At 39.4% G+C, this 26863-nt stretch overlaps 1 protein-coding gene across 1 annotated transcript; it reads left to right on the top strand.

Moving 5' to 3' along the window:
* The first annotated feature begins 2716 nt into the window (after window positions 1–2716).
* Window positions 2717–19445, top strand: LOC133122119 (neurexophilin-1). Its single transcript, XM_061231856.1, has 2 exons — window positions 2717–3144; window positions 15160–19445. Exons 1-2 carry the CDS (start codon window positions 3091–3093, stop codon window positions 15910–15912), a joined length of 807 nt encoding a protein of 268 aa, XP_061087840.1. The 5' UTR covers window positions 2717–3090; the 3' UTR covers window positions 15913–19445.
* Window positions 19446–26863: the final 7418 nt, after the last annotated feature.

A 26863-nucleotide genomic window follows, 5' to 3' on the forward strand; every position in this document is an offset into this window, starting at 1 on the left:
CCTTCTCCTTCTTAGTGGAAATGAATCATCTTCATTCTGATATCCTCGGAGAACTGTTTAGAGGAACCCATGGTTGTTAACACCAGACAGAACAGCCACTGCAGCCCTGGAATTATAGTCACTCGCTCGTTGAAGCCCTAACAAGTAAATCAACTGGGTCTGGGCCTTTGTAATCAGCTTTTTTAAAAGTAACAAAGAATAATCCAAAAGGATTCCCAAGATATTGCACAGGGCTCTTTTATTTTCTTTTTTATAATTCATAAATAGTACAAATTTTTTTTTAAAAGCAATCTTGCTTTCAAATTTGCAGAAAGGTCTCATGTTTAATTGTATTTAGAGTTCAGGTTTGCTTTCGATCACATAATGATTCATTGTATTAGTTTATACCGGGGCCCCAAATTTTTGCACATGACTGTAATGAACAAAACCAAGCTGTAAGAGAGTACTATGATAAGCTGAGACCAAAATTGAATGTTTTGGTGTACACACCATCAACATGTTTGGCGGCAAAATAGGAATGCATACAAGGAGAAGCACCTTATACCTACTGCCAAATATGACATTGTTGGCATTGTTTGGCAGGGGTCCAGGGGCACTATTTAAGATCAATAACACAAGGAATTCAACAAAGTACCTGGAAATTTAGGCAGACAATCTGGTTGTCTCTGCTAGGAATCTGAGACATACATCAAAACCTACAATATGAAAATCTACACAGAAATCGGTAAGTGAAAACAACAATTTTGGCAATCTCAGTCTGCAGACTTAAATACCATCAAATACCTGGGGTCTGAATGGAAGAGCAGGGTCCAGAAGCAAACCCAAGGACATCAATTATTGGTTCTCTATGGAAGAATTATCAAAAATCCATCCAAATGTGTTCTCTAACCTCATCACAAATTATAGGAAAATACTGAAAAGTTGATTACACTGAATCGTTAAGAAAGCACACTACTTTACACATGTTAGAAAATAAGGTGTCTGTGAAAAACTGTCATTTTTGACAGACACTTTACGGTTATCCTCCTGCTGCAGAACTGACCAGTCCCATGTGTTCTCCACCGCTGGGCCACTGGACACCTGTCCCACCTCCACAACCCCCCGCCCCTGGGCAGCCGGGACAGCGAGTTGGCATTGGCGTTGCGGGCCCCTGGCCAATACTTGAAAGCTGGCCAGTTGACCTGTCCACTGCTTGAAGGCGCTGTAGTCCTGGTCGTTCCTCTCAGTGGGGTGCAGGCTCCGGCTAGCGTAGGCAATCACCCCTGCAGCTGGGACAGGGCGGCCCCCAGCCCCTCCTTAATCGCTTCTGTATACAGCCGAAAAAGAAAGGTGAAATCTGCGTACCCAAGCACGGGCATGGAGAGCAGGCCGCCTTCAACTCCTGGAAGGCGTGCTGACACTCCGACTCCCACTCCACCCGCCGAGTGCCCTTACCCGGGCTGGGGTCCCCTCCAACAACTGCTGCAGGGGAACCTCAAACTTGGAGAAAGCGGGGATGAATCGCTCAAACTGGAAAAGCCCGATGGGCATGGCAAAGGCAGTTTTCTCACGGTCCCATGGGGCCACCGCCACCTGCCAATACCCACTCGCTAGGCAGAGAGAGAGAGAGTGATGCCTGCACCTCCCTTAAATTTACTGGGTGGAGTCGTAAAGCGCGTTCTCGTCAGCACACTATTATTTGTGATTTATAAATAAAAGGTGTGTATGTATGATTTACAAAGTTATTTTCATCTGCACGCCCATTTTATGAATCAGGTGTATGCACAATTTAGTTAAGATAAAATGTTGGATGACATCCACGCCAATTCTATACATGAGGCCCCAGGTCCCAGTCCCACTGTCTGTGTTAAAGATATATACACTTGCTATGACTGCACTAGTCTTTGAACTGGAAATCTAAGAACGAACAGCAAAATTTGCTCTAGAGGGCAGTAGAACATATCATAAGATCCGGTATGTCATGTACGTTTTCCCTCCAGTTCACCTGAGAATGCTAGAAAACCAATATTGCAGTTGAAAGCACTGCGAATGTTGGTTGTTAAAACATATAGCCCGAGGGCACAGGTCATGAATTAGTCACTACATGTTCAATTAATAGAATCTTGACAGAATGACAAAATAAGTGAACTGAAACATGCCGTGTGGCAATAATAAATATAAATATTAAATAATCTATTGTTTCAGTTGTTGACTGGATAGTATGCGTTATCTTCCTTTTACACAGGCAATAATACAGTCTGTATTTGTATCAGAGGTGACGTGAGGATGTTTTCTGATTCATTCTTAGACTAAACCAGTGGTTTGGGTCTTAAGTGTGATTGCCTTGGTGACATGACAACTCTCATGCTCTTTACAGACTACCACATGTTTTTATGCGTTTGTTGTCTAGTAGCATCCATAACATAAACATAAAACATTTTTTCATCATATTTAAATTCGATCTATTATGTTTGTAATGCCTATTCAGGACGCGTCATACACAATCATGTCATGCAGTTACTGACATGAAGGTATCACTGTATTTGTGTAAAAGGCGCTGATCTTCGGTTTTCAGGCGCAATCATAAGGTCGGTGTTGCACATGGACACTGGTGGAGGGGGGGAGTGATAGAGAGATAGAGTGTCTAACATAGAGTGGAGTTGTTTAAACGTGAAGGCAAGACGCGAGTCTAGTCAGTGTGCACGCACTGAAATGCACAGTTACAGGGTCCGTGCGCTTCACGTGTGCGCTGCGTGGAGCGAAAGTGTCACCGTTTGAGAGAGGATTTATTTGAACTTCAAATTTGGTCACATTCAGTAGGCTACCTTGCATACTAAAAGGGGAAATCTATATGGGAAAACTAAAGTGGATGTTTTGTATTTCACGTAAATGCTCCGTATGGATTTCCAGTTTTCATGTGGTTTTATTGACATCTGGGACTAAGATTTCACAAGTGATTTTTTAGATATTCAGCGCCGCTATTTTGCTTTCATTGGACATGGGACCGCGTTGTGGGCTTGGGGTAGACGGTACGAGAGGAATTGTGTCTCCCTAAATGAAATTTGGTTTTAGCGACAAAGGGAGCTGAGGAGCGGACTGCGCGCAGTGAAGATGCGTTCCAGCCGAGGCTTCTTATTGCTGCTTCTGAATGGGACGACTTGTTTGGTAAGGCAGAAGGGGATGGGTCATATATTTTATAACCCGAAACCAGATTCATTGGTACCAGACATATATTGACACGCTTTTAATGGGCATGTTTATAAGTAACTGCTGTGGGCTACATAGTTTACATTTTGGGGGAAAAAAACTAATGCCATTCACTGCACTTACGCGGGGTTCGTGTAGGTAGCTACTGTTCCGCGGAAGCAAGTTTAAAACCTTGTCAGCAGCACTCGTCTTGGGTCTAAAATAAGTTAGTTTCTACGTGTGTGTATATTCAAGAGCCTAATATAGTCACCGGTGGTTTATCTGTGCCCAAATTTCCTTGATAAATAAAGTGAGCAAATTTCGCAAAATGCCTACACGCAATAAGCCTAAATTGACAACCAGTGGGATCGGATGTGTCCGCGTGTACCCTTAACTGATAGATATTGAGACTGTTTTCTGGTAAGTGCTAACTATAATTATTTTTGAAAGATTCACAATCAATACTATCCACTTGCTTGTATATGCAGTCTTTTTTATTTTCAAAATGTTGTGATCAATATTAAAACTGATTAACTTGCTCGGTTCCAAATTACGATTAATAAAGGGATATGGATGCAGTAGCGCACCGTCGGTCGAGTGACTTAATTTTCACTGGCGAAGCAGATGTGTCCTTCACAATGAATAAGAATATTCTGGGATTCGCGGAGGATAATCCTACCAATATACAACATATGAAATATGAAAACACCAACAATACAACTCAATTACAAAAGCAATGATATGTGATCGTTTTGAAAAATATTAAAAGGTGGTGCTTAATAATACCGTTGATATTTGTGAATATGTTGGCTACCTTTTCATATTAATATAAAAGTAAATGTTGTAACTAGTGGCACATCGTAGACGGGGAGCATATAGCATTTTAAGAAAACTGGATATGGGCTATGAAATAAACTGCCTGTTAAAATCTTCAGGAAACCCTGAAACAGTTATTATATTTACATTACATCGTTGATATATATGCATTCCTATATGTTTATATATGTGAACATATACTTTTCAAAACTTAAAATACCCACGAGCTATTGAAACAATACAATGTGGCTTTTATTTATTTTATTTTTTTAAAGTTCTTTCGAATGGTTCTAATATAAGCAGCAAAGAAGATATTTCTGTACATAGCCATCGTGTTTTTCAGATCTATGGACCAACTATTTTGGACGTATGTTCAATGTTTGGCTGAAAGGGACAGACAAGCACCCATGGCCTTTAGACGCAGTTAGGCACAAGATAATGTTATTATATTAAATGCGGTTTGCTCATTAATGTTCACTTGTATCTACTGTATCAATGGAAGTTGAGCTGTACAGCGATCCAATAAACTAGTTTAATTATTATATTTTTTGGTATATTTGGGTAGCTACCAAATTATAGAGTCGTGGATAATGCAGTATGTCATTAATACATTGTTTTTTATTACACGATGTTAGTTGGAATCCGGTGCACATTATTAAGTATTTTAAGAAAAAGTATTACAAACAGAAATTACGTTTCGCAGCAAAGTTTGGTAAAGCAGCTAGATTGATTAAATATTGCCAGTTTGATCACAATAAATGAAAATTCTCATTACTCATTATTAGTTCTACATATTGCTGCAAATATGGCCAATGTGGTTCTGTTTTATTCAATTGGTAAATGTGTTGCACACCAATATTGAAATATACCAGAAAAAGGTTAAATGAAAAATAATAAATACATAATATTGGAAAAATGCAATAGGTCGAGGAATAAAAAAAAAAGTTTGAACTATCTATTGAAAAAATTTCAAAAGTGAATGTATTGGAACAGATGTTACACTTTAATTAGAGGTGTTTCTGAATGAACGTCTAATATTCTGTACTCTTCATCTATGAAAACAGACAGCTTTGCTTTTTTCAGAAGGCCAAAACCAAAAAAAGCATCATTATCCAAAAGAAGCACTGCATTGAATATGTGTCTGTAAAACAAAGCACACCATTATAAGAAGGAGTAGTTGTAATATTAAAATGGTATACAATAAAAACACCAGCTCAATGCAGCACCATGTGTAATCAAAACATGCAGACATACAGTACAATACAGTAAGCATTGATTCGAACTGAAGAATGACCGAGGTAGAGACAACCACAGACATAACTTCGTCAATGTATAAGGCCCATTCCAGAGGTTTCGCTGGGGAAGACATTGTACACACACCTGTATTTACATTTTTGTAATACATTTATCTGCTATTGCTACCTCCTTTATGGTGAATTGCATTTGGTCAAACTTAGAATATAGCATTTAGGACACGACTTGGCAAGTACCACCAGAAATGTTAGACAATATTTTTACCACTGAGGTGATAATGAATGTTCACTGACTTAAAGTAGGTGTAGATTAACATGTATTTTTATTGAGCATCTCCATGTTAAAATGTTGGGAGTAGTGTGAATGGACTGTCTTCAAAAGACCAAATTATGAATTCAGCATATTTGACTAAAATAACCATTTCTGCTAATAGTCCAGGGAGTTGTGTCACTGTCCCTTGGTGGATGTCTCTTTTATATTCCATTTGAACATATTTGAAGAATGGCTGTACCTTCCTTAATTAGTTTGAATTAACATTATCATTAATTTTATAATTTGAAACAAAAAAAGTCAATGCATAACAGCTTGATGCATATGTACACGCGTGCACACACAGTCACACTCAGTGGCCACTTTATTAGGTAGCAGGATGCACATGCTTAGCAGCAATGCTTTGGTATGATGTGGCATTCAAAGCATTCCATTTGGTATTAAGGAGCCAAAAAAACATTCCCCACACCATCTCATTATTGACAGTGGTGTAACCTGTAACATTGACACAAGGCAGGATGGATCCCTGGTGTTTACACAAAATTCTGACCTACTGCATGTCTAGCATATAATGAGATTTGTCTCAGACCAGCCGATGTTTTGGTGATCACGTGCCTACTGTAGCCTCACCTTTCTGTTCTTAACTGACTGGAGTGGAACTTTCCGTGGTCCTCTGCTACTGTGACCCATCTGCTTCCAAGTTTGGTGCTTTCAGAGATGCCCTCCTGCACACGACTGTTGCAAACAGCGGTTATTTAAGCATTTTTGGCCTTTTTCTGATTGAACAAATCTGTCCATTCCCTTCTGACCTGTGTTTTTGCCAGCTGCTGGATGCTGGAACCACCATGTCTGGCACCAGAATCATACAGTTAATGTTACAGAGATCACATTTAGATAATCAATTTTAACATTTGGTCAAACAACAACTAAACCTATTCGCCATGTCTGCAGGCTTTATATAGGTTTCAGCCACATGATCTGCTGTTTGCAGGAGCAGGCACAGTACATTAATGAGCAGGTGAACCTAATGACGTATAAAATACACACACAGTGATGTGATTAAGTAACTGTGTTAGCTCACCATGTTCCGCACACCTATTCATGATGTTTCCGACTGGCACCTGAGATACAGCTACTGCAGTTTTGTACTGTTATGCTGGGAAAGCTCTATTAAATCTCTATCTGGTTCATCAAACATTCATTAAAAACTGATACTGTCTATATAAAGCAATATGTGTACGTGTGTGAACAATTTTACAAGGAACACTTTTGGCACAGCCGTGTAAGCCTGCCCAGTTAGTAGTCTCTCCCCAGCACACTGTTACAGGGGAGCACCATTACCATGTCACTGTATGCAGATCGCGGACGTGTCTCATACCTTTTTATGAAAACTTTACACCCGCACAAAAACCAAAGCCGATCTGGAAGTAATTTATTATTTATTTGTCATGAAGGTTGCACTGTTTGGAACATGTGAGCTAACTTGGTGTTCGTAACACTGTGAGTTTACGTTACTGTATAATGTTTTTGCAATATGGGACCTTCTATTGACTATACAGAGCATACACATCATTCTTTTGAGGTGAGGAACAAGCATTACACATGAGTCATGTTTACTGATACCACTGTAGTGGACAAAATCACAGTGAGCCAAGCCCGAGCAAGAAATGATATGTCCTTGACTTGCGAAAATAACATACATCCATAATCACTGTTGCGGCAATAGGGTTTCAAGTGTTTCAAGTTCTTGAATAGTCATGAAAGTGGTCTGTAGAATGTTATAATATTCCAAGCCTGATTATTTTTAATTTTGCTAGGAATTAAATAGATGTAATGAAACTAGAATATGTAACCATACATATGACCTGGCCAATTAATGATTTGCGATGGAATTCATAGATTTTTCCAAGATTTTTACCATTTCTTCCTGTTTACGGTCACAGAATCTACAGGTTAAACATATTTCGGACTTTCGTTTTCCTGATGAACCTGACTTGAAACATTTCAAGAGTTAATCAACATCCAAAGTGACTACAGCTAAAAACAAGTTCACACTTCTGCCTTTTCCGCATTTTTTTAAATGATAGCTGTGAAGTACACAGAGAAGCACAATTATAAATCTAAACAGGAGTGCAGAATAGATGCAATTATGGTCTGTAGAAATGTAGGCCCAATTGTATAATATAGCCTGGAGTGCAATTATTTTAATTTCCTTTATTTTTAGCTTTGGTTGAAACATTGAGATCTAATCCAATATGCGTGTTCAAATTTGTTTTAACATATACACTGAATTAAAAAAATGTCATTTCATAAACTATCATTTTACTTCAATTTCTTACACTCAAATTAACCCAAAAATTTGGAATTGAGAAAGCCTAAAAAACAGCTCTGACAAATTAAAGTAAATATTGTATGTTTATCTAATGAATTAATTTATTTCAGTGTAGGATTGTGTAAGGGTTTCATTTTTCCACTGCACTAGTGAGAAATCCTCAATGGTGTCACTGAGACAACCATATTATTTAACTGCAAATTTATATCAGATTCCATTCTAGAGACTTTGTTAATTTGATTCCATCCACTTATTGCATAATTATTTAATTTGTTAAAATCTTGGTAAGTATACATCTGAAGGAAGAAGTTTAAATAAAGGCATACCAGCTTGGCACCAATAAAATACAGTGATGTAAAATGTAAATAACCCCTTTGGATGGAATTGTGAGAACAATGCAATGAAATAAAATGACATCATTACAATCTTCAAAAAAATCAAGGTGTTCATTATATCACAGCTAGACTGACTGAAAATAGCATTGCTCCTCATTGCTATCCCTTGAAAAATTCAAATGTATAGAACATTTCATAAACAATGTGCATAACTACGCCTCATATAGATTGTGTTTTGTTTAGATGAAATGTGAACTGTGGCATGACGTGGAGCAGTCATTACGCCCTTCATGTTAACAACACTTAACAACTGGTATGGTTGGATCAAGGCTTTGAACTGTCCCTGTAAGCACCTAGCTGAATAAGCGCTTTATCTTTGCATCAGCTAAGTAAATCAATAGTAAGTCTAATATTGATTATAGTGATCTTTAGCACCCACTTAGTAGACTTAGAACTTCCAAAAGGTTTAAAGTGGTAGGTACAGGATATTGCCAAATTTCTGTGCTTTGCCCTGACAGAAAGTCCTTCTCGGAAACCCAGCACTACAGTAACGTCGCAGTCAGTGGCCTAGTCGCCCTTGCCCTGTGCCTTTCTTTCACAGAAAAGGACACCATTTTCTGAGAACCCACACTAAAATATCCCCTTGACTCACCCACTTATGATAGGAATAATTGACAACAAGGTGAAAGGGTTTCAATGCACGCTGCAGAGGAGAAGAAGCACCCTACACAAAGCATTCAAACCATTTTATGCGCACTTTGGTGTGAATTATTCCACTCATATCATGGATTAAATTATAAAGTGGGTCAATTAGCCTTCAAAATATAAGCTTTTTTCAATGAACAAAGTTGTTTACTAGGCTTGCTACTGTTTCAGCATGCTGCTATGGTTACATAGGTTGGTTAGATGGCTAGGCAGCTTATGAATTTTGAATAGTGAACTTAATCCTTGAACTTAAACTACTTAAACTTGAATTTAAACTACTTGTGCATTAAGTAGGTTTAATGCACACTTTCCAGCTAGATAGTATCGACTATTCACCCAGACATTTTCATTAGTACTGATGAACCACAATTTTAATGTTGTTGTTGTTGTTGTTGTAGTAAAACAGCATGGGATGTGTGATCATGACAAAGAGACGGGAAAGAAGGACTCCACTCAAACCTGGATTACCTGTTATATGACTCATAAAAGGAAAGTCTGAAGTGAAATGAAATGCAAATATTGTATATGAAATGCATCAGAGATGATTTTGTTGAATATCGGACTGGGAAAGTAGTAACCAAGAGGGACTTTTGAAACACACCAACCTCCCTAGATTGTATTGGCATCCTCACTTTCTCTTGCTTTAACTCTTCTAAAAGCATCCACCAGGAATTGATTAACTTTATCAATGAGAGCAGCAGTGCTTTCTGTTCCTTGTTCCCTAAACACTCCGCTACATCACTGGAACAATAACAGAGCCTGAATATATTGTAGGTCTTTGTTAGTTTTGATACAGAGGGAACAGCAGGACTGCGCCTTTTCCGGAACAATGCTGGCCTTCCCAAGGAGAGCCATTTTAGGAGACACCTGTGGAGACTGAACAAAAGGATGAGCTCTAGCAATGAGAGATTGCAGAGTGTCTAATGGGATACTGGCAGCATAAATCTGTGTATGATGTGCGCGGACACATCCCATTTTGCCATTAGAGTCATGTTCTCCCTGGTCTCCCAGTGACCTCAGCTGCTAAACTCACCAGATTGAAGCGACACCATAATGTGAGAGTCCAGATGCAGCACTTAGTTCTCACCCTCTCAAAGGTGTCTCAGTGGGGTTTGCGATACATAACCTACCCCTACGTGGCCCTGGAGGTACTATGTGGCCCTGCTACTCTACTGGCTAAGCTTCTGCTGGTTCATTGTGGTCTTGCCCTTTCTGCTGAATTGTATTCTCCTGATTTGCTTGGGAATGTATGCATATGTTTTTGCATAAGTGATGTGCATTATGTTCATGGATTCATGGAAGTTGCAGCTGGTTGTGTTGACAGGCAGTAGTACTGACATACAGTAGTTATCATCCCTGCGTTATGTGTGTGGGTAGGGATGTACTTACACTACTGATTTAATATTTTATTTTCTCTGTTTGTAATCAAACAATTAATACGTAGTGAAAGCGCAGAAGGGTATTTTCATACATTTTGGTTTCACCATGTAGTAATTACAGCACTTTTTATATGTAGTCCTCCATTTAAATGTTTGAGACATATTAACATAATGTCATGTTTAATAAAAGAGTCATGTTTTGTATTTGGTTGCATATCCTTTGCATGCCATAACTTCCTGATGTTCGTGACCTAGCAACATCACCAGAGTCTGGGAATCTTATTTTTAGGTTACTACAATACCACAAATCTTCGCGTTTGAATGGATCTCTATGGGAATTGGGGGGTGGGACTAGATTCAGCTGTAAATTATGCTGATACAGTATGGAGCATATTTGTTGGCTAAATGGCTTTAAGTCATCAATGGTCCAAGGTATCAAATGAGCCTCAAACCACTGTGTCCTGCTGTCCGATTTGCAGTAGATACTGTTTCTCCTGAAATGTTTTTCCATTGCCTTCAACAGGAAAATTTGTCAGAAGAAACTATCCTTGTAGTATTTACTGCATATCTGGCAGCATGGTGGGTTGAGGCTTATTAGATACCCTAGACCCTTGATGACTTCAAGCCATTTAGCCAACAATATGTACCATACTGTATCAATTCCATTGAGATCAATTCAAATGCAGAGTTTTTGTATTGCTTTTAGGACAAGCTGAAAATAAGATATTCAGACTCTAATAACATTGCTAGGTCACAGACATCAGAAAGTCTATGCAACCAAATATAAAACATGACGCTTTTATTTGACATTATGTTAATTTGACTGAAACATTGAAATGAGGGACTAGATATAAAAAGGGCAAACCAAAATGTATAAAAATACCCTTTAATAAAAAGCTCTTTGCTCTGTCTGAATTGTTTGATTACAAGCAGAGCAAATAAAATAATTAATCAGAAAAGGCAGAAAAAGACAAGGTGATCCCAAACTTATGAACGTTAGTGTCGGTGCTATGTCACAAGATTCTCCTCTGAAATATGAGAAAAAGAGGCTTAGCCAGCTTTGTATTATCTCCCGTCATTGTCCTCTAACCACAAAGGAACCAAGGAAGACTGAGCTATCACAGGGCTCTTTTGAATCGCTTATAATTCACCTCTTTTTTCTTTTCCTTGTCTCTGACCCGGGAATCGATTGAGGTCCGGCATCTTTAGGAAGACAGTTTAGTTTAGTTTATTACCATGTTTTCGGACAGTAGTGTATACAGTACCTTCCTGTTCATTAGAGGGGGCATGTTGTCTTTAGCTGGCTTATGGATCTCTCCAGGTCAAAGTAGACACAGGGCTCATGTGGCCACCCACACCTACTTGGCCATTCTGTTCCATCTTCAGGCCTGCTCTGAAGTAGGGAAGATCATCACAAGTAAGGACTTCTGTGTCCTGTCCCAGAAAAGAGTTTGATCAGGAACTTCCCACTGGATAGCCATACATGTCTGGGTCTAGCATAGTCACCACAACTAGTGCAAAAAATGAAAAACACAATTACAATTTCAGTCAGACAACTCACAATGAATTAAGCAATATGAATTGAGGTTTAATGTAAATGCAAACTTTGGTCACTCACAAGCCTGCTGAAACAGGGAGTGGCTACAAACCCCCCCTCATGGGGATCTTGAGAAGCAGAGCTCACTGGGGTGGTGGTGGAAGCAGAAAAATGGGAAGGCATGAATTAGGAATAGCAGAATAATTTGAGCTAAAGCAGCTAGCAAAAGTGGCAATAGCATGCAATATGGGCAATGGCAGCATTCAAAAACAGGTACTGAAGCAGAAAGAGCCAGGCAATGCAATAGTTTTCACGTGCGAAATGAACCAGACAGCAGGGCAGCTGTGACAACAAATGACAGAATCCGAAAACGGGCATTGCAGCCAGGTAGCGCAATGGCTTTAACGTGCAGAATGAACCAGACCGCAATGATTGCATCAGGGCAGATGCGGCAACAGCTGTTAATACAAAGGTGTGAATAATTATGAATTAAGTTTAATGTGTTCATTTTTTATATAATTCTTAAGACGTCTAAATACTCAATTTAATTTTTGTCCCATTTTATATAAATGTGACATTGCAACATTATTAGAAATAATCAATGGGATGTGAAATATTTTTCAATATTTTCTACTTGCAACCTCCATATTTGAGAAGCAGCCTTCGCTACAAGTAGGGGGCAGCATATAACCTAGTGGCTCAGGTGCTTAACTGGGTCCTGGAAGGTTGGTGGTTTAAGCCCAAGATCTGTGCAGTTGTTGGGTGCTTGAGCAAAGGCCCCTTAACTCAACATTACTCCAGGATGGACTGGCCCCTGCTTGGTCCAATCAGCTAAATAACTAATGTAATGTTTCTTTGCAATACTGGGAGGTCATCCAAAGCTCATTTACGCATGTCAAAATACAGTGGCTGAAGAGAGATCTGAGGCCTAAACCAAACAAGACTTGATTCACTGAGCATGTGCCTCCACAGGGCAGAGTGGCGTCCTGCAAGCCCCTTCAATGCAACATAAATTATTCATTAAAGTCAAACAGCTTGTTTCTTGTGAAATTACCTTTTTTCACCCCACTGTCCAATGGAATAATTAGTCAAAGGGCAGCAATTCTCCAGTTTTAATCACCTAATAAAACAAGAAATCGCCAACCATGAGCACATTATGTCTGTCTCTGGGAAAAAAGCTGTGAACATATCTCAAAAGATGCAAAGAACTTGAGCCTTTAATTAAGAATTGATGTCATACCAGAGGATACAATTTCAATTAAAGGCTACAGGAAACAGCAGTTATGTCAGCTTATGATTATCAGTGTGGTCCGGTTTAGTTTAATATCCATGCACATGTTTGTATAAATAATTGCTTGTTTTATATTAATTGTTATAACAAGCCCCTGTAATTCAATTACATATTTATTTTATGTACTATCATTGAAGGCCAGTGTGAATGCCAATGTTTTTTTAAAGAAAGATAATGTCATTTTGGTTGCAGATCACCTGTGATTTCTACATCGTTGCAGTGCTGTGCTGCGATATTGCATTGGCATGCATGAGGCACATTCACCTTCAGTTAACTACTTCTGCTGCTCTTATTGCCTTTTACACTCTATTCACACTGACAGCAAATGAGTCACAGTGAGCAGAAAGAGACCATCTGACTTACACAGTAGAAGTGTATATGGCACAACCCGCCTCCTGGTATGTGCCTGAGCTAACAGGCACAAGCCAACACCACCACCATGACCAAAAGGAACACAGAGATGCAGTACACATTTTAACCCTGTTCAGTCTCCCCCTAACACATTTTAAATGTACCACCAGCCAAGTACCATTACACTAAAAAATATTTATCTGTTTAGTAGGGGACATTATCTAGAGCAACATTTCACAGGATTATCAGTATTTCCAGACCATTTGTCATTTACCTTCAGGTGCATTTACTTCACACTTTTTTTATTAACCCAGGAATACCCCCATTAAAGCATCAAAATATGTTTCTGAAATACCAGTCCTCTTACTGTTGTATTTGGCCACATTGTGCAGGTGCTCATTAGTCTTATTTTTGAGCCGTATGGCAACTACCATAGCTGAATGTCATTACATGGTACTTCTCTCTGCTCCAGGATCAGTGGTAAAGCATTCTAATAACATATTCTGCTTTTCGCTGTACCAGCATTCAGGAAGGGATAGATACAGAGCAGAATAGCCCGTTTGAATTGAGTAAGGCTGTGTCTTAAAACATGTCTCTGTTGTACAATGTTGTCATCTTTCACAAAGCACACACTGTAAAAAGAACAGCTTTTTCTCTTTTAAGCAGCACCATATTTTAACTTCTAAGAACTAAATAATAGATGAAAATGTTGGGTCAAAGAATCCGGTCTTGGCTGCCTGTATTTCAGAATGAGGAGACAGGCGCTCCAGGTGTGCTGTGCTGTGCTGAAGCCGAGGAGTATCCCACAGAGCGCAGCAGCATCAGGGATCCTTACAGGCAGAGGAAGTTGCTGTGTCTAGTGGAGATAACTACACATTTGCCATCGCAGTCCTCATGTGTGGCATTTTAGGCCCCGGAATGGGAATATCTGTACATATTTAGAATAATATGTACATATATACAATAATCATCATTATTCCTTTGTTCTTAACTACTGCACTGCTGACACCAGTATCAAAGAGTGGTCTGTGAACAAGGCAGCACCATCAAATCAATTCCCATTTCCCACACACTCGAACAAAGTCAAGACTGAGCCGAGTGAACAATGTTTATGTCTCACTTTCTGTTAGGATCTAACAGCACTTTGCTTTGGCAGATTTTTCTTTCAGTGAAACATCAAAAGCCTTAATTAAACCCTGTTTTGGTCATCATAGTCTTGTATCAGAGTAATTCATTATTCCCAACTGAAGTGTAGCTATAAGGGCTTAGAGCATTTCACCCTCAGATAGCATAGGAGCTCTTACCAGTTCATGTCTGTGAAGGTATTCCTTGTGCTCGGCATATGTACACAGTTTGCATATGTTTGTTTGCATGTGCATTTCTGTGGAGAGTATTACTGCTGTGTTTATATAGCCATTGTTTTTACTCTTTATGTGTATGCATGCCAATATGAAGAATACATACACTAGCGGACTGTGGTTGTTGACATTTTCTATATTGTGAACTGTATTTATTTCATTTTAATTGTGTCCTGAAATTCAACAATGCCAAGGGTGCTGTACATTGTTTTGAATAATTTATTACAACTGATCAGTTCAAGTTATACAATTCATATTTCTTTCAGCAGAGAGAAGAAAATAAATATGGGGTCAATGTAAACTCTATAAACCCATGTCTCTCTCTCTCTGTCTCCCTTCCTATTCTCCTACATGGCACTATCCCAGCTCGCTCTTGGACAGGAAGACCCCTCCCTGGGGCACAAAGTCCCCTCCAGTGAGCAGGCTAAGACGGTTGGTGTCCTGAGAGGGCAAAGTCTCTCTCCCTTGGGCCGCTGGATGTTGCACACCAAAAGCCGGGCGGCCAACACTACGGCACTGGAGCTTCCCTACCGATCCCCGGTGCCCTTCTCCAAGCAGGAGTTCTGGGAGATGCTGGGCAGCGATTTGCGGCCAGACACCAGCCCCTCAAGGGTCAAACGACGCCCCATCGTCAAGACAGGCAAGTTCAAGAAGATGTTTGGCTGGGGGGACTTCTACTCCAACATCAAGACTGTGCGGCTCAACCTGCTGATCACGGGCAAGATAGTGGACCATGGCAACGGCACCTTCAGCGTGTACTTCCGCCACAACTCCACCGGCCAAGGCAACATCTCCGTCAGCCTGGTGCCGCCGGTCAAGGCGGTGGAGTTCGACCTGGAGCGGCAGAGCGTGGTCTATCCCAAGGACTCCAAGATCTTCAACTGTCGGGTAGACTACGAGAAGGTGGACCGCAACAAGAAGACCTCGCTCTGCAACTATGACCCGTCCAAGACCTGCTTTCAGGAGCAGACTCAGAGCCACGTCTCCTGGATCTGCTCCAAGCCCTTCAAGGTCATCTGCATCTACATATCATTCTACAGCACGGATTACCGCCTGGTCCAGAAGGTCTGCCCTGACTACAACTACCATAACGAGATGCCCTACCTGCCATCAGGGTAGAGGTGTGTGATGAAGGGCAGAAATGGCAGTGGGGGCATGTGGAGAAGTACAGTCACAGCACAGAGAAGAAGGGGACTCATTGAAGGGCTTTTGGGAATTATACAGTCATGATTCACGAAACTCACAGGAATTTCCTGTTCTGATGTGCCCAAGGCTACTTATTTATTAATTCATCATAATGTTTTTATGAATGTATTTATATGCATTTGTTTAAATATCTAGCACATAGCCCAATTAAACCCCCCCATCAACAAAATGTGACCAAGATACCCTGAAATGAAGTGACAAGAGGCCTAGACAAAGCTTCACATGAAAGACGAGCCAGAATAACTTCACTTTCTTCTTCAAAATGGAAATCTGACATTTTTATCACACACATTCCAAAAATGAAGTTCACGCGCATTCATAATATTGCGAATATAAATAGAGCACTTCAAACTGCCGGAGAGCCGAGAACGGGAGGACTTGTTTCTGTTCGACAATAGCTGTTCTAATTTATTCTGTCCTGCCACTCAATATACCACAAGAAATCTGAAAGGCATTTGAATTAAAACAGGAAAGAAAAACGAGATGTGGAGTTTAATTAAGTGGTGCTTTCACTCTATTGTTCTCCCCATTTTACAAGATATTGCGATAGCCATGCCGGTTTCTATTAAAAAAAGATAAAAGTTTGTTGTAATCATTTAGACCTCCTGATGTGAAACATCTCCTCCCCTCGCCTGTGTGAAGAAAGATATTCTTCCCCTGAAAATTACAGTGTCGTCACTAGTTTGATGTGTACCAGGTACAGTAATTTGCAAACAACGTATAACTGGTGCTTTATTTTGATCATGTGTATTTGAGTCTTCTGCAGAATGGTAATATAATATTAAATATTTATATTTTCACAATGGCTATAGAAATGACAGTTTACTGGAAATATAAAGTGTATGCCATAACTATGCACTAGAATCATCACTCATCTCCCCCTTCTTAAGAGTACAGAAAACAAACCAGAGCTCAAACTGCAACTTGCAACTAGGGCTGTCACAATTCCCTTATAACCATCATGCTGGTCTTTATTGAAACCAGTTCGATTTTCATCACCATGATTATGCATTTTTTTAAACAGTAAATGTTTATACCATTTTTCAGTATTGTTGAATGTAAATATATACTATAAAAAATGCTCAAATGTGTATTTTCAATTTGAAAACACTGTAATGCTACCTGCTTCCATCTATGCAGCTCCTAAATTGTGCTTTGTTCTGCATATGCCTCTCCCCTGTCTTGACAGGAGTTCTAGTCTACACCTTAAACTTAGCCAACTGGTCAATCCTGGGGAGTGACATAGTTCTAAAGACTATTGGTTTTGAAACTGGAAGTAGTCTAGTCATATTTCTAATTGCGGTACCAAGACAGCTAATGTTGATTTAGAAAAAGACAGACTATAAAGATTTGATGTGAACATAATGTTCATTCTTATCATTCACTTAACAACAATCAAATTCTTGTCAACTTGCTTAGATGTGGTGGTGGGAGAAGTGTTATGTCTTACCTTTATTGGAAAAACAAGCAATGAAGTATGTGCATTTTGAGCAATCCATCAGAGTGGGTATTCAGTACAGCAGGAAATGTAGTCACCCCTGTTTGCAGTTTCTTGAAACCGAACAAAGTGCTTGTATTCTAAGCACAGAACCTCAAGGACAATGCCTAAAACAGTGTGCTAAGACAGACTACAATGTCTTTAATGTTTAGACATATATGCCTAATTATTATTTTTTTATTCAAATTGAGTGATTTAATTAATTTATTTTACAAAAAGGTTTTTTTTTTATTCAATGAAAGGCTGTTTCTTTATGAAACAGTGGAAGTATATGCTTAAGCAGTAACTTATGAATAATATAAAGTCCAGTGATGACAGTCTTAAATGTAGTGTTAGGCAACACAGCCAAAAATTGGCTCCAAGAAGACAGAAGGTAAGAACTCCACCTACTGGTTCTGTATGTAACTGCCTAGAGAATTATTACAATAAAGCTGTGGTTTGAACAGGCTGCAACAGTAATTACTAAGTAATTCCCTTTGCTTGTTTTTTTGTTTTTGTTGTTGTGTGTGTGCGTGTGTGTATATGAAACCATTCACCATGATTTGGCTTATGGTTCTTCCTCAATCCAAATCTAATTTCATGTGGCAGCCCTACTTGCACCAATATATTGTAGTGAAGTCCCCCCAGCCAACAGTTACCTCAGAAAAGCTATTAACACAACCTTCTTATCGCTTCCCCTTCACACATCTACTGATTTGGTACATGACTTTTTAAAACTTAAGGAATGGCTACATTAAGTGGGAACTACTTTAGAGCAGTTTTGTATAGCTGGTGCCTAGCTAGCCAGTGAATGGGACAAAGTATGAGGTAAAACATACTTAAAATATGGAAATATGAAGGCCATTCGACTCAAGTCACATTATCGCACAATTCAGCAGCAGCAATGAAGTACCATAAACCCAGCCCTACCTATCAGCAGACATTATATCCTAGAAGAAAAGTTCACCTTTATCATTCAGTTTAAGCAGAAAACAGAAGGAAACATCTAGCAACACATGCATTACCCTGTGCACCAAAAAAATTCTGTTTTAAAGAGAAGATTAATTAACTTCATTCATGAATTTAAACTAACACATACTTTGCTACCTTGCCGTTCATGACAATAGGAGTGGGAGGGCTGTTCCCTTGATGCACTGGGAATTCAGCCCAGTGAGCCCACAATCATGGAGAAACAAAGAAGTCCTTTCCTCTGACTCTACACCCTGCCCTGCTCCTGCACTGCCAGTCATCCTGTCTGGCTCTAAGCAGCACTCCACCGCCCAAGCCATTTGGAAATCACAGTGCTGGGAGCATGAACAATGCGGGCAAATCTCTGTTGGATTACTGATTTACAGTTTTACTGTACTCCGGTTCACTCACTTCAGGATTCACTCATTCAGATAAACATGCTCGCACACAAAAACACATGTGCTGTTCACATCATTCGATCATTTGGTCGCTTTCCATGGTTTATGACATTACATTTTGTAATCAGAGACTGCTAGTTTTATCTCTACTGCCTTCTCAAAAAGGAGGAAAAGTTAGGATTTTGATCAACTCTCACCGCCCATAGGGGGGAACTGAATGCTGCTCTGACCATGAAATATGCCACCAGACTACACTGCTTTGCCCAACATAGTACACAATGCTCACAATGAAGCATACACTCCAGAACTGACTGACTGATAGAAACTGGCTTCTGGGTACCTCTTTAAGGGCTCCACCTCCCACTCCTCTGCAGCGGATGAGGACAGTGACTGCTAATGCCAGTGCTAAGTGCATTTCCCCAGGGTGGAGGGGAGGTGGGCCTGGGTTCATTGTTACAGGCCACACTGCTGGCTTGTTTAGCCTTTCTGAGGTACAGATCATTGCTGTTCAATATAAAATGATACAAGAACAGCAGCAGCTCTGTACTATCTCATAAAGACACCCCCATCTTTGGTTCAGATTAAAACTCTGTTGAAAAGTCTTCACATTTCTGTGTCTTTATTTGGAAGCTTGTTTTCTTGCACAAGACTGAGGTGGACATCCAATTCAGACCAATGTGGTTTGATGCCCATGTCCAATCTCAAATCAGTACATTGAGTCATTGTCATCTCAGTCCTAGGCAAATATGGTATTTTTCAATGCAACATGGAGAAAATGCTCCACACAAGCATACCCATATCTCCAAGGAACAAGAGATGGAGAGACTTTACTAAGCTACGCTGGTGGTTACAGGAGAAAAAGAAGCAGTTAAACAGGGAATAGTCTGTGCTGAGTCAGTTCAGGTTCAGCTACACACACACACACACACACACATACACAGAATATGTGCTTTTGGCCTTTTTAAGATTTAATTGACATTAAGCCTGGTCATCTTCTTAATTAAATTCCAGACAACAGTTAATGAGGAGATGAATTCACACATTCAAGTCACTACATCCCTTTAAACAAGATCGATTAAGGCATGGCTGCTGGTGCTTGCCCGCCTCCTTATTCCCATAAAAGTCTGCCTCAGGATAACCTTGCTCAAACAGATGAAAGGAGAGGAAAAGACGACAACCAGAGGGTCAGAAATAGAAACTCTTTCAAGATGCATCCACATGCATTAACTTCACTTGCAATGTTGTTTAAGACTGTGCAAGAGAGTGCAATTGACATCAATGCTTTTTATTCGCACTCCCATTTCTTCTACTTTTCAAATTAAAAATGCTCAATCATACTAGTTTCCCTGTCCCATCGCTACAGCATCCTCTGCTAATCCAGAAGATTGCAGACTGGCAGACGTGTTGCTAGCGGTTTCTTCTGTCATTATGGAGGTTTATACTTAATACAGGGAACACACTGCAGGTACCATACTGACCAGGGGTGCTTTTCCAGAACAACAATGAAAGTCACTGCTTAACTAACTTACTAACTTACTAACTTAAACTACCAACCTAGTCAGGACTGTTCCCCACAACTGTAGTGACTAGGTCACAATTCTGCACCACAATAGCTTGAACAATGTTGTTAATGATGCTATGCAGTTTGTGAAAGTGTTAAGCATTTCTCAAAAGACTTGTGTAGACAGAGCATTCCTAAACTCATACAGTGTCAAGAAAGGAGATGAAAATGATAATGGATGTGTGGGTTTTATATCCGACCAAAATTCTATGTTAATTTAGGATAAAATGTTACCTCTGCCATCTCAGGTTCAAATCCAGTTGGATACTCAAGCAGCAGTATCTATCTATCTATCTATCTATCTATCTATCTAACTAATCAGCCACGGTCAGTTAATACACTCAAAGTAATTTGTTCATGATGGATCAGGTGGTAGCTGGTTGAGTAGTTTGGCTCCATACTCCGTACATATGGTTTGACCAGTTCAAACTATCTTTTGAAACAGCTGGTCATAGCTGGATTTTACACTAGCAATGTTTTTTATAACTTTGTTTTGAAATCTTCAAAACCTTGAAGGCCAGTCCAGAAAATAACTTTCTAACTTAAAGGAGTAAGATGGTGGTTGGTCACCCTTTCTAGGTTTTTATATTCAATTTGCACAAGAGGGCATTGAAGAAACACGATGAAAGTATTAAATATGTCTGTTCTTTTGTTTTGGATGTATCATCCTATTTTCAACCAGTTGAGAATGTTCGCCTAGTAGTACGTCACACAAGAATAACCACTCCCCTATCAACGTAGTTCGCGCCACTGGCATACAGGTAACACAATGCAAATATTTGACTAACGCTAGGTTCACTTAAATTAGAGTGCCTTTTAAGGACTATTAGACAATTACTGGTTATATTCATCTAGTTTGCTTTCATAAGGTGATGTTATTGATAACGTTAGCTAGCAAATTTGCTTTCATATGGACATTATAGTTGTGCTTTTATCTTAACTTGGCTAGCTAGCAAGTGTAAATTGGATTGGATCCAACTGCCTGACAAGGTGGCATTTCGTGTTGGGCCGTTTAACACCCTGAAGGGTAGGGGTGTGCCGACGACTCATTTTGGACAAGTACCCGTAATGATTATTGACTGTTTTTCTAAGCACGTGGTGTATGAGTAATTGGATCATTAAATTGAGTTAAAATGTATTCTTTAATCTTGTATTTCAGAGTCCCATTGAGACAGGTGTTACTATTGTACACTTGTTTATCCTTTACTTAAATGCTCCTGAAAAACATACTCTCACTCCCATAAGAATGCAACAGTGAAACAGACAACAATGATAATTCCATCGGAGAAATTCCAATGAAACTATGGACATTCTATTGATGTTTCTCTAAGCAGGTTTTTTTAATTAAAAACTATTATGGATTTGGTTCGCTGGACCCTTGCCCTGAAAAGGACACCAATTTTACACTAATTCCTGTCATCTGTGGATGTTTTGGGCCCCCATGCATGTTTTGCCACCCCAAATGTGACAAAATAAGGAACCATTGTCACTAAAACAATGGCATTGTAAAATACTTTATAACTTTCAAATGGTATATCCAGTGGCCATATTGATTTAAAATTTCACCATGAAAAAAAGCAGTGAATGGAAATAAACCAGGGCCAGTACAATGTATGGGTTAACCTTAAGTTGATAGTCTGAACTTTACCACACCTTCATTTAATTTCAAATACAGTGTGCTGGAGTACACAGCCAAGACAACATAACGTGTGTCACTGTCCAAATACTTACAGGCTGCACTGTATGTCACCATAATCATCATCATTGTCATCATTCTCAATAACTACTACCAAAGTACTCGAAGCAAAATATGCTCCAGGTTTGCACGCTTTCTGCTCCCTTCATGGTAGAGCATATGATCTCGAACAAAGAAATGAATGGAAATTGCATTACAGTGCACATTCCTGGGGGACGCAATTATTCCGCTGTTACCTGGAAACCAACCCTGTCCAGAGGCAAACACTAATATATTCATGCACATTGAATTCAAATATACTTTCTAATTTTGTGTGGTCACAGAAGACACACAATCTACACAGGCGCTCTAAGTGGTTTCATGTTTCAGCATTTTAATGATCTGGTGTCCCTCTGGTTTTGAAGCATCTGGCTGAACCAACAGTAGAACCATCAGCTCCTGATTTTTTTCTTCTTGTTCCCAGGAATGACACAGTGCTACAGGTAAAAGAAAGCAAATAAACATGCATGAAAAGTATCTTTTGGGGTTAAAACGAAATATTCCTCTCTTCAGACATCAGTCGGCTGTTATGGTTATGGATTCAAATGTTCTTCTTTCCACACCAGAAAATAAGAAAAGGAAGTAGACGGCTGGAGGAGCACTGGAGGTGACGAATGACATGGAAAAGCTCTCAGGCCCCAGTAGAAATAGGACACAAAATACTCTTCCCTAATTAGAATTTAGCATCTATTGTTTGAAATTATCCATTTCACCGATCACTCAAAGGCCATAGATGCCTTAAATTGATACCTCATGAATATATCCTTCATTCATTTATGCTGCAAAAAATATGGGGGTGGAATATGCATTTTAGGATTGCAGCCAGCTACAAGGTACTGTTTAGTGCAAGGACTATCAAGATGTTTCAATGCAAGGTAATGAAGTACAGTGTACACTCACCAAGCACTTCATTAAGAACATTTTTACTTTATTACACCTACTTATTTATGTGATTAACTAAGCTGTCAATTGTGGCGCAGCAGTGCAATACATACCATCATGTAGATACGGCTCAGGAGCTTCAGCTAATGTTCACATCAACCATCAGAATGTGGAAAGAAATTTGATCAAAGTGACTTTGACCATGGAATGATTGTTGGTGGCAGGCAGGGTGGTCTGAGTATCTCAGAAACTGCTGATCTCCTGGGATCTTCTTGCATAAGTAGATGAAGTAGCAATGAAGTAAAAATGTTCCTAATAAAGGGTTCTGTGAGTGTATATTTTCCAGGATTATACCTAACTGGATGTTGTCTTGAAGTACTTACTGTTGCATGAATTAATTGCTAGGTAATTTTAGTACCAAACTAATGTAAAACATGGTAAGCTTATTGTACAGGTTTTTTTTTTTTACCATTTCCAACAAGGAATAATGAGTCATATTCAGGTAAGGGACAGTTTTGGAATAGTGTTTGCATAGCAGAATTAATATACAGACATGCGTAACTACATGTGGACTTTTGGACTTGCTATTGGTAAACCTGTAATTGTACTGGCTAACGGGGCTAACATGGATCTGGTTAACCAAATTTTGAAATAAAGTTCCATTTTAAATGTGATGCAGATTGGTTAGAAAGCATTTGTGTGAGTAATCCTTTTTGGAGAGCTTTTTGGACACTTTGGACATACTTCATGAAAACATACTCTCATATATGTGAATAAAACACATGAAGGTTCATTCTCTTTACATTTTGATTTAAAAAATCTGTTTTAAGATACAAATAAGCTTTTCTGATTATTCATGTGCCTGGACAAAATAATATGCAGATGTTTTGTATTTGGAGAGATTTTAGGACACTTGATGACATCATTGTGCAATTTTGGATACAAAATCATGTGGATTTTGAATGTTTACCAAAAGTTCAAGTTATCAAGTTTGCGCACAAATATCATGGTTCTGGATTGGTCCGTGACTTAAAAATTGAGATTTGTTCAATGCTAAACTATAAAACATAAAGCATTTTTAATTTGTAGACTTTAATGTAAATTGTGTATGCTGTATGTCCATGCTTTGGCATGTCTCAAATTTCTGAATGATACAGGCCTCTTCTTTAGGACTAGTACAAGATAGGTGGAAATTGCCCTCTGGGGGGGGGGCAAGTAGAAAGGGTTAAGTCCTTCTGCATTGTCAACTGATAAGATATGTACACATGATACACATGATATTGGACAACAACATACACTGGCATACTCCAAGCAATCCTTGCATATCAGAAAAGAAGGCAATTAGGTTTGCTAACAAAGAAAATACCACAAATAATGAAATTAGTCATGTTTGCAATACATTTTCTGCATACATTTGACATGCTCGGAGGCACCTGCCATACGCAAATTGCATATTGGGTTATAAACATTTCTTGCACCATATGCATTTGGCTGTGACGAACCCATGCAAGACCATTATAATGCTAGTACCTGCTGCTTGTAATGTTCATTCTCTGACTGATGACTGATTGGGCAAGTTGGAGGCTAGCATAGGCAAATTGCTTTATTCCAATGTAATGTGGAATTAATTTTGTTGAGAAACTCCTCACACACCTGCATGATAAAGTCATAAAACTAGAGGATGATAATGTCATCGGTGGTTAAACACTGCTTAGGGGACGACTGAACCAGACTTAACTGATAATTGCCTTTTCCCACAGCAGAGATATGTGTGACTGAGATACTTTTCTTTCCCAAGAGTATTATACATTCAAAATATCAGATGACATCCCTTCATTGCTGGCATAGTAGGCAGATGGAATTAGACAAAAGGAATTAGACATAAAACATGGCTTACTGGGTCAGATGTGTGACTTCAAGTGGAGTACTACCTTTTGATATGGCCTTGGGCCACAGATATTTAGAATGCAAGTCGTGTGGCAGCAGTGCAATGCATACAAACATGCAGATATGGGTCAGGAGCTTCAATTAATGTTCACATCAACCATGAGAATGGGGGGAAAATGAGATCTAAAAAACTGTTTCAATTACACAGTTCAGAAATCAATATACAAGTAAAATCAGAGCAGAGCTTTTTAAATCTGTACATATCTATTGGAAATTTTGACTCTCCTGTTAGCCTAACCGTCATGTCTTTGAACGGTGGGAGGAAACCAGAGAATGTGGACACAGGGAGAATATGCCATCTCTACCCATACACAGCACAACCATGCCACCACCAATGAAACAAAACTTCTTCATTTTTTATTAGATTTCCAGGACAAAATAAAGTCATCTCAAAGCAGCAGCAGTCTATTTCCCCACAGTTTGGCATCATTATGTGCTATGGGAAACACTGAACTGAATTTAGTGTGCTGGAAAAAGCGAGGACCGAACAGAGCTTTAAAAAGAATTATAAAGTGGTCTGAATAATGAATCAGGAGTCAATCCCTCATGTAAACTCATTTCACTGGCATGAACTTTATTTCCAACCAATATGGTGATCGAAGTAAACTATTAAGACATGACACATTATTAATCCAGATGGTTTTGAACGGCATTTGCCTTTGTTTGAATTCAACCAGTAGACACCCAACAACATCACCCAGAACAGAAGAAAAAAAAAAGCCTCTCTTGAGATGGATCTGACTCTTATTGGGAATCTGTCCTACAAATCTGCAATCTGGCAGCGCCGCCTACTCTGAAATTCTCTTTTTTTCTAATCCCTGTTTTTTCTTTTTTCTTTTTTTGCTGACAGCCATTTCCTATCACGCAGGGCCCAGGCTGATAACAGCCATGCTATGGGGTTGTATATCGGCGGGATCTGTCCCCATCTCCACATGTTTCCTCAAGCTCATTATCAGCACTTCTGAATGGGCTTCATCAAGAACACTGCAATGTGCCAACTCAGCAACACCAACAACAGGCCTCCCTAGCCTGCACATACATCAGTCTTCAATTTCTTTTCATTTTCCTTTGTGATTCCTTCTCTTTTGTGAAACAATTTATTTTCCAATTGACTGACTTAACTTTTTTTCATGTAGCAAAATATTCCTGTTCAGGTTTTTATCTTCGACAGGATTTCTCAGATTGAAAGAGCAGAACCCAGATTTGGATTGGCTAAATAGAGGACGGAGCCATTGTAGTTGGCGGTGCTGATAGCACTTAAAGCAAGCACATCCCAACAGTTGCTTGTTCCAAACTGCTAATCAAAATGCCTACATGACAGAATAGCATGTGTCTGGTGTCTAACAACTATTGCCATGTATTAACTGAAGTATAAGGTGTCCACAATAAGCAAACCACGCCTCAGCCATATTCAGAGGTTGGCTGTTGGCCCTCTGGGTTCCACTACCAGAGCTCGCTGATTTGTTTGTTCCCTGCCACTGTGCTTCACAGCTGTCCCACGCCTGGCTGAACGTGCTGACACTTTGAACACCATTTTGTAAACAAGCCCCTAAACTTTCCTAAACAGCCGGCGTCATTCCTTCTCTCCCCCATTTCTAACCACTCTGCTACTACTTTGAATTATTCATGTGTCCTCTTGCCTTTCCCAGTGAACTACAGTCCCTTTTCCACAAAAAGTGCATTTTTATTACTGAATTGATTTGTGTTGACTGAACCATGTGATTCAAAGCCCCCACCGCATGGCTAAAGAATTATTATGATTAATGGCAGAATTAACATATCAGAGCATGTCATTGGCTTGGTAGATGAAGCAGCACCTTGGGATTGATTTACTCTAAATGATTAATCCTCAAAACTGCTTGACTTGGAACAGCTGGGCTATGCAGAGAACTTGG

Source organism: Conger conger, chromosome 2 (genome assembly GCF_963514075.1).
Source record: "Conger conger chromosome 2, fConCon1.1, whole genome shotgun sequence".
Classification (NCBI taxonomy): domain Eukaryota; kingdom Metazoa; phylum Chordata; class Actinopteri; order Anguilliformes; family Congridae; genus Conger; species Conger conger.

Coding starts and splice junctions, on each gene's coding strand:
- LOC133122119 (XM_061231856.1), top strand. CDS start 3,091: ATGCGTTCCAGCCGAGGCTTCTTATTGCTGCTTCTGAATGGGACGACT. Junction 3,145..15,159: donor TGAATGGGACGACTTGTTTG/GTAAGGCAGAAG, acceptor GCACTATCCCAG/CTCGCTCTTGGACAGGAAGA.